The following is an 8,968-nucleotide window of genomic DNA, read 5'->3' as shown; positions in this document are numbered from 1 at the left end:
TAACTGAAAGGAAGAACACGAAATATTAACACAGCTTTGTAGGAAAGAAGAAAAGGCTAAACCAATTTCCTAACATTGCTAGTTATATATTTTAATATACTTATATTAATATAAATACTTTAATGTGATTGTTGAGAATGTTTTATCTGAAGCACTAAGGAATTTCTAATTGAGAATTACTTGAGGGTTTAAAAAGGTAATCCCAAAAATCAGTTACCTAGGGGTTGTGGAAATTTTTATAATTGGCAACACTGAAAATTCAGCACAGAGTTTGATCTGTGCGTGCCTTCAGGATTTCTAACTTCAGAATACAAAAATGCTCTGAGAAAATCGAAAATCAAATTTTCTACCTTAGAAAACTAATAACGTACTGTTAAACCACAGGCAGGCGTTCTATACATTTCGAAATTTTTTAATGGAATTTTCATTGAACTGAATGTGGCACTAGTTACAATAATCGAAAACTAAAAGGTCTCTTTTCTTTTCTAAAACCTACAAGCGCCGTACTCAGGACCAGAAATTTTTACAGCTAATGCACAAGCTCGCGTTCTTTTGATTCTAAGCATTTTGACGTTTTAAAGAGATTATTTGCAAACCGGTGGCTATTTGGGGAGCTTCGAAAGACCTATGAGATTTAAAAACTAAAAATTCAACCTTAATGTTTTTCAATTTAAGTTCCAGAGAAGACAAAGCTGTGCTAAAAAAAAACTGCATTATAAGCTTATCACTTCGAGATTATTTACGTGTACAAATCAGTATATATATATATAAAAAATTACTTCTCCCTTGATTTGGTTTGTTTGATTTTATTTGTGCTAACAGATGCTGCAATAAAAAATCAAAAAAAAAATTGTATATAGACAAATTGTCGGTTTGCACTGCCAAAGCCTTCATGCATAACGGAGCCGACTATATACTGATCAAGTATATTACATGTAAGCTGGCTTTTGGCCAACGTAGGCTTTCGCTTCGTTTACGACGTCCAGCCACTGGTCCTGTTGAGCGTCATACATCATAGTGAGAATTCCCTAAACATCACGTAGATTTCTTGAGGTAAGTATTTTAATTTTTATATTCCATTTTATTAAAAAAAAAACAGAAACAATGATTAAGAAGAATAGAGATATTCCTGCTCGATTACACTGCGACTCCCATTCTTATGGAATTCGTTCACTTAGGCTACATTAAAATTGCTAATTTTTCTTGCGAACATAGGGGACCGTAATTATTTTAGCATCAAACAGACTATGCTGTGCTAAAAATACACCTTGAAAGACTCGTGTAATCTGAATATTCGTATATAAACATAGCCTAGAAACGACGCTTGCAAAATATTTCAAAATCCTAAATGCAGAACCCAAAGCGAGTCCAAAATCCCAGCGAGGTCTTCTTGTATACCATACACCTCGTACTTAAAAAAGTTTAAGTGTGGTTGTGGAGGTTCTTACAGGCTCCTAGAAAGTTAAGCCAAAATTTTCTTTCTTCTAACCTTACCGTCGTTTCTCGATGGTAAGCCTTGTCAAGGTTTAGGCTGTGCTCGACGAGGTTTCGTGTTGTACAACCTTGATACCGCACCTCCTCGAGGACCTTCTCCATGGTATTCTCAAGTCTTTCAGAGCTCTCGACTAAACGCTGTAAAAGCTTGTTCTGCTGTACAATTGAGGCCGCCAAAGAACTGTATAAATTATAGTAATATTAGTAGTGCACCTTAATTGAAAGTAAATATCGCAATAAAATTAAAATTTAATCTGACTGAAAGGAGCAAACAAGGAATACCGTTTTCTGCTGACGTAGACAGCATGAAAAGCTGACAGCGAATATTCAAGCAACTTCATCCGTGTTTTCAAGAAGGCAACCAATACGTCTTGAACATTTAAAAAGACAAATGAAATAATGGTTCATCAATAACTGGTACGAAAAAGGAGATATGGAATAGTAATGCGTACCCGTCAGAGTCGTTCTTTGATAAGGAACGTGACGCATCGACGTTACAAAAGATGTTTTTCGCCCTGGAGACACTGACTGGCGCCTTACTCTGTACACCTGATAAGAAGGAAGTGCTTTCTTAGTCAGTGATGGTGATGATGATGTACTAAATCAGTCTTGAATTATGTAATAAAGAAGAAATACCCTAAATCTAAACTTCTGCCATAGAGACTGGTGGAAGTGCGAATTAACTATTGTGAGGGAAAACCTGTACAAGGCTGCTAATAAGAAAATTTCGATACGCGTGGAAGATATTTAATAGCGACTTCCTCAATACCAACGCTGCAGCACCAATCCAATCGTCTGAATGACGTAAGGAAATCGCTACCATTAAATAAATAAAAGTGATGTCCACCTTAGTATCATACATAATGTCCAAAACAGCTGACAAAGTGCTATTTTGCGATGTGTTTAAACCATTTTTGTTTCTTAACCTGGTTTGGCCAGCAACGCAATTAGAGTAACTACTATATTGTTGGATGGTTTCGCCCGGCCAAAGCGTGAGTGGTGTAATTTTTTTTTTATCTTTTTTTAGGTTTGTTTTTTCTTTAAATACTATTATTCAAGTAATGCACAACAATGACGAAATGCCGCATATATATTAATCGAATCATTGACTGGACAACTTACCCGATCCCATCATTTGCTTAAGTGATAATGGCGGACGTTCACTTTTTGTAGGCGAAGAACTGTCCAATCCAATGTCGATAAGATCCTTGTGAAACCTGTCATAATCTGGTAAGCCAGTGTCAATAAGCAAATAAATAAATAAAAAAAAAAAAATATTTCAGCAGCCGATTACGTGGCGCAAAACTTATCTTCTTTTTTTGACTATTTTTTTAATTTAATTCACAGTAAATCTCTACAATTTATGTTCATAGAATGAAAGTAAGACAAAGTTGCACTACTCATTTAGTCTATAGAATTTAAGTAATAATCGAAACAGAAAACTACTGTTAATATGCCTATTGAAAAGATAAAGTTTAATGTTAACCTTTCATTCTTGATATAAAAGATATATCTAACTTAAGTCAGTCAAACAATTGCTAATTATTATTTCACTTTTTTGTCTGAAGGGAGTCTATGGTGTTTTCAACATTCGCAAACTATTTAAATCGCTAGCTTCCTTATACCTCGTTAGCTGAAAAGGTCACTTTCTTGTTTATCTGAGTCTTCATTTTTCTCCTTTGTTTATATCCACAGTTCTATTATATATTTAATGTCATCAAGTACAGCTTTCAACTGTGAGGGCGTCACGTAAAAAATGCTATTGACATACCGCTTATGATTGTTGACTGCAAGACGTGATTGTTCTCCGAAGTCTGCATCTCTTAGAAAATATAAAGACAAAAATAGAGATACATATGTGATTACATAATAATTTTACATGTTCGTCTTGCCAAAGTTTTAAGTCATGGTAAGCTTGTCCTTTTCTTCAGTGCAGCCTGCATCAAACACCACGCCACGTATTGTCGTCGCGACGATACCGATAATGGTGTAGCAGACTCAGTTTCCAATACGGTTACTAGTTTAGCTGAATAAAAATTAAGGACGTCATACCAGAGCCGAACAAGGTACTGTACATATATTTCTGTTTTAAACACAAGACAATCCAGTAAGACCGAAAATCAGCTGGGTAGTTTGACGGTGTATTTCTATATTATTAGCTTGTTTATGACGGAGAATTATTACGGAGTAATTTTTGCTTACTGTCTCTAAATTCGGTGAAATCCGTAGTTTGGGATGAAAGCTTTTTCAGATCTACACAGTCCCGCGGTGGAGAAATCCAAGCACTTAGTGAGTTCGTTCTAAGCACGTCTGAAGGGCCAATAGAAAATTTATTAATAAATATCCAAAAGGATAATATGTGTGTATATCGAAAGCGACGGAACCCGTGAAAATAAGTGAATTCTGAGAAGAATGAAAGCTAAGCCATAAACACAAATGCAGCGCTATATGGTATCTGAACGTTGTCATCGAAAGCGCTCAGATCTTCTAAAAACAATTCTTACAAAAATGATTTGACAAAATTCGGTGATCTTTACATCTGCAATATAACATATCCGCCAGAAACTAGAACTATTGACCACATTCTAAGATGTCTGAATCAGCCTCTTGGTTTAGTATCAAATGGAAAAAATGTGTTTACGGTTTTTAAGCCAATTACATAATAGGTATGCCATGTTTCCAAAGGAAAACATGACCCATTATGAATTACTAATTAGGCCTCTAGGTGTTCTTTTGGTCGGATATAAATGAGTGTATGGCCCTTAACACGGCAAGATCGCTAACCTTCGGCAACTGCGCCCTCGACTGCACGGGCTAACTGTTTCCTCGACCCCCCAGTATAGCCTCGTGGTGGAGAAATTAGGGTGCTTAACGAGCTTTTCCTCTGATCATCTGAAAGCCCCATTAGAAGATGGTGCGGTCTTTAATTAAATAAGACAACACCAATAGTGAAAAAACAAAACTAACGATACGAATTTTCTATTTCGGTTTTGGCATTAGTATTGAGCATTACGGTTGATATCTCACTTAATCGGTATAAGTGATTAAAACGCCTAAATCGACAAAAACCACGACAACTGCATTAGAAGTTATAATATTTCTACTTTCTTACCTAGTTTTATCTGGCCGATACGAACCTCGTCCCCTCGTACTGGTGAGATAACACATTGCGCAACGTCATCGACTTTGAGAGCAAGTCCCGTTCTCGCTGTGTGTCCCAATTACCATTAAAAAAATGTAAAAAGCGGCACTTTGTTTCAGGTTTTATCGTCTCAGCTTTAACAAATCACATTTTTCTTTCGTTAAATTTACTACTAAAAGTGAATAAATCCAAGGCCATCTCAATTGTATTGTGAAGGAATTAAAAAAAAACTGGACTAGTATGTGCAACCACAATGCCCTAAAATGTTTTCGAAAACGTTCTCGGCTAATTATGCGATTGGATTCGGTCCACTGGCTATGCGGAAAGCAGTAACTCAATAACCATGCGAATTAGGGAAGTGTCTTCATACATCGGACATTCAGACTAGCTGAGAGGTGTTCTAAATCTCTGCTGAAGGGGGATTATATTTTAAATAATGCACATGAAACAGCTACAATTTCAGGTTCCCTGAATAAAAACGGCGTGGGTCAATTATTGGAATTTATTCTTTAAATATTTTCAAGCTTACATACCGCTCACACTTTTAGATCGTGTTTCTAGATTATAGGGTTCCAATTGCGGATACATGCACTCAACTCCTGATGATTCCCTAGATACCGGCAGCTGAAAACAAAAACTTTGTTCTTACCGTATGCTACGATAGACAGGCCAATTACTAAGACGAAGAAACGATCAAGCAGTGTTATCAAAATGGTGAAAAAACCTGTACGTGAAATATTATAGATATAAAACATTGCGCACATGGTGTTTGGCTCGACTTATCATTTCGACCGGCCTCGAAAATATAGTATCTTTGGTCCATAACAGTTGTCGTCGGCGAATATCTAGACAAGCAAGTCCGTCGGCTAAGCCTAGTAGAAGCTCAGCACCTTCGCGTAATATTCCTGCACTCGTGACGCGTTTGTCATGTCGGTAGAGTTGACCACACCTGCCTCAACAAACACGTGCACAATAATACGATTAGAGAAGAGTAAAACAACTTTAAAAAACTTAATAAAAAAAAAAGAGCGTTATGCTACGTTTAGACGCGTCTTTCGGACGTCCATAAAATATCTCTTTTCCGAATATTCTTTTGTAGTAAGTGCAGTGTCATTTCAACCTCGCATTGTTTATATTTGTTAAAAAAAAACAGTCGTTTTCATACAATACATAAAATTTAAGACCGTTTTTCCTACCTCAAACCGATAAGTAAAATACAATAAAGAGCTTATTTATAAGCTCTTTATTGTATTTTACTCAAAGCACGTTATGTATAGGTGCTAACACTTCATCTGAAAAGAGTTTCCTACCCTTTGGCTGAATACTGAACAACCCTTCGATCTACAGCAACGGTTATTAGACCTGAGGTTCCGGCCCAAAGCAATGTTAACGGTTCACAGATGTGCTCTTCGCCAGGTGGCGCTCGCCAACGGACTGAAGATGGTGGCGGCTAAAATTTAACAATTACCCAATCCAAACAAGTAAGTACGCTCCATTTTAAAAACTAAGGATTCGCGGGTATTACTACTAGACATGAGTTCAGCTTGATCCCTCAATGTGAAAACTCTCTTCCAGTTATGTATATTAAATAAAGAGAAGGGCCGGATTACCTGTATGGTGCCTGTCGAGAATTCAAGGACAGCTGCGCCTTCGGCTGATGAAAAAATGCCAAGGCAAAATTGCTGTGTCGGATGAAATCGTAGAAGAACTTGCGCATTCTGAAATTAAAGAAAATGAGGAACTCACTTAAATCCAAGCATGAGGCTAAGATCGCCTGGGAGAATATTTGCGTAACTCTGCATGCGTAATATGTAACCCCATGTAAGATTTTAAAAGAATTGAAAAGGAGAACTCGAATTACCTTTGAAGCATCGTATTCGATAACTGTGTCGACCTTATTTCTTATGCTATGCACAAGAAGGGAACCTCCGATTGCAACCGCCACGTGACTGCCCATGGCATTGACGTCAATCGAAGTTGCCGGAGGACCGACCTCATTGCGGCCCTAAGAACGTAATCTAAATATATTGAGACTAAGGTTCAAACATAATACCATAGAATATAGATCTAGAAAAATTAATGCCTGGGTTATGGTATAGTAAATGCAATATGGCAACTTAGTTCGCTAAACGTTACCTCTACCTCGTGTTATCCCAGCAAAAACCTAATAAATTCTAAGTGAAGTGAAAAAGTTGGGCATAATTGTAGTGGCTCTCGAAATTGTATCGATGAAACAATTAGTACCATAAATTTGACTTTCCGACTGATATTGCTTCCGCAACAGCTGATTCAATCTAAGTTCCCATTAGTGCCAATTTTGAGATGGACCATACCTTGGTAAGAATGTTGAAGCCTTTAACCTTGAGATCAAATTCAATAATACCTCCTGTTGCTGTACCAAAATATACTATGTGATTTCGAGTAGGTGAAAATACTCCACAGGTCACACGGAACTGAAAAACAAATGGTATTACATTTATTTACCATATTCATTTCAGTTTAACAATTAGCGATCTTGGTCGTCTGCAATGCTATCGGAATTTTCGTGATGGCATACATATAACTGGATACAAATAGCGAGTGAACCCGGATATAACAACTCTCAATTAGATAAACACCTCGCTCTACAAATCAGTAAATGCCCCTTCAAGCAGAAACATGTGTTTACCTCAGAAGGGAAGTAGTCATAATAAAGCCATCGGTCTTGAATTTTGGTGAGACAAGCGAAACAAATTCCGTGATCTGGATTCGAACTGATTGCCATCAACTGGCGACCATCTGGTGATAGCTGAACATCTTTCAGCTGCGCCGGGTCGCGAGGCCGGATTGTGGAAACCTAGCAGAAGTAACGGAAAGAACAATCTAGCGTCAAAGAAGTATTGCAATAGGAATGTAGATGAAAAATAGACTAAATTTACCATATCTATATTATAATCGAATCAGTTGGCTGGGTTCCTCTAGCTAATTATTACCTGATTAAAACGGCCATCCGAAGCTCTCGTGAACAGACTCAGCTTATCTGACACCAACAGAACTGAGTCCATTATGGACTTACGAAATTCCCACCCGTAAGTTGAATAAAATCCTAGATTTCACACAACGGTGGAAATACTGAAATAATTTAAAGAAGAAGAAGTCACCTGAGGAACAAATCTACTTACAACAGAAGACAAGTTTGTGTTCCACGCTAAGTTCGTGACGGTTTCTGATAGTCACGCTTCCGAACACACGGGAGGCTTATAAAATACTATTTGGCTAAAAACGAATGTATGACAGTTTGAAGACGTAGCTATAGGCGATTTCTTTTCATGCGAAACCTTCAAACTAACGACACAAAATTATAATATTCGATTTTTGTTGTGGATTAAATGTGCTATGTATCTACGACTTCTAACAAAAACTTGGCCAACCAACGCTTTGGTAGAGTAAAAAAAACTCTTTTATCCTGAACGTCTTGAATTCATAGATAAAGAATTTTAAAAGACGAAAAGTCAGGAGTCATATAAACCTACTCATTATAATTTTATCGTTCTTGACAGCGATACTACGAACATATGTGATTTACGGCCCGGTTTTGGCAGCTGATTAATGTGTATCAGAATTATATCCACGGCAGTTTGACTTCGAGTTTAAATGATTCCAGATATCGGTATCACTTCAATCTCTTTAAATCCTGAATCTTCTAAGCGCTGATTTTTCCACAACGGCCACTAATGCCTGAGGCGTAATGAGGGTTGGCCGCTCTGCGCTCCAAGTAGCGAGGCAGTTAAAATATTGTATCGATGTGACCAAATAAATGCGTTGTAAATATTATACTTACTATAATCAGCCGTTTTTATTCATTCAAGAAACCTTTCTTCAATACAATCAAACTAAGCACATTGTCTACGAACTGAGTACTAGCCATCCAGCAATTTGTTCGACACTCAAGATAGTTTTATGGCGGGTGAACTCTGAGTTGACTCTCAGTTAAAAACTTCGAGATAGGGATAGAAATGGGGGCCACAAAATGCAATTCCGTTCTACAACTTCAAAGTACCGGTAGCTGCGGTGCAGGCAATCAAATGTTTCAATGACTCGTAATCTTCGTTCTCTAAGCGGCTTAAAGACACATTTTACACTTGATAATCTTGTTAAACTAAACCTTACGTAGATATTCCCTGATGGTAGAATTTTTTTGGTGTATCCGAAAAGCCTATACAAACTAAACATACATTCAGATTGTCAATAATCTTTTTGGAATGTTGTTTTCTCGCTGTCACTGATCGAAAAAATTCACCTGACCGCCAAAGAGGAAATCGGGCATAGTGCTCTGGCTACACCCGGAAGTAC

The 8,968-nt window shown here is 37.3% G+C and overlaps 1 protein-coding gene across 5 annotated transcripts; it reads right to left on the bottom strand.

Annotated features, from left to right (window-relative positions):
- Positions 1–786: 786 nt before the first annotated feature.
- LOC111243824 (uncharacterized) lies at positions 787–8,933 on the bottom strand. Of its 5 annotated transcripts, none has more exons than XM_022789986.2 (17): positions 8,786–8,933; positions 7,609–7,747; positions 7,305–7,472; positions 6,970–7,089; positions 6,498–6,641; positions 6,247–6,354; positions 5,947–6,086; positions 5,399–5,585; positions 5,170–5,260; positions 4,607–4,702; positions 4,279–4,386; positions 3,697–3,804; positions 3,266–3,316; positions 2,617–2,721; positions 1,947–2,043; positions 1,495–1,675; positions 787–1,028 (listed from the first exon to the last, which is right to left on the bottom strand). In XM_022789986.2, the coding sequence occupies exons 2-17, from the start codon at positions 7,678–7,680 to the stop codon at positions 930–932; spliced, it is 1,875 nt and encodes a 624-aa protein (XP_022645721.1). In that variant the 5' UTR covers positions 7,681–7,747; positions 8,786–8,933; the 3' UTR covers positions 787–929. The 5 variants fall into 5 exon arrangements, with proteins under 5 accessions (XP_022645721.1, XP_022645720.1, XP_022645718.1 ...); XM_022789985.2 differs by having other exon boundaries at positions 8,676–8,910; XM_022789983.2 differs by having other exon boundaries at positions 8,457–8,909.
- Positions 8,934–8,968: the final 35 nt, after the last annotated feature.

This window comes from Varroa destructor, unplaced genomic scaffold (assembly GCF_002443255.2).
Source record: "Varroa destructor unplaced genomic scaffold, Vdes_3.0 BEIS01000002.1, whole genome shotgun sequence".
Lineage (NCBI taxonomy): Eukaryota > Metazoa > Arthropoda > Arachnida > Mesostigmata > Varroidae > Varroa > Varroa destructor.
The sequence above is the reverse complement of the archived record's forward strand: the minus strand, read 5'-3'. Positions and strand labels throughout refer to the sequence as shown.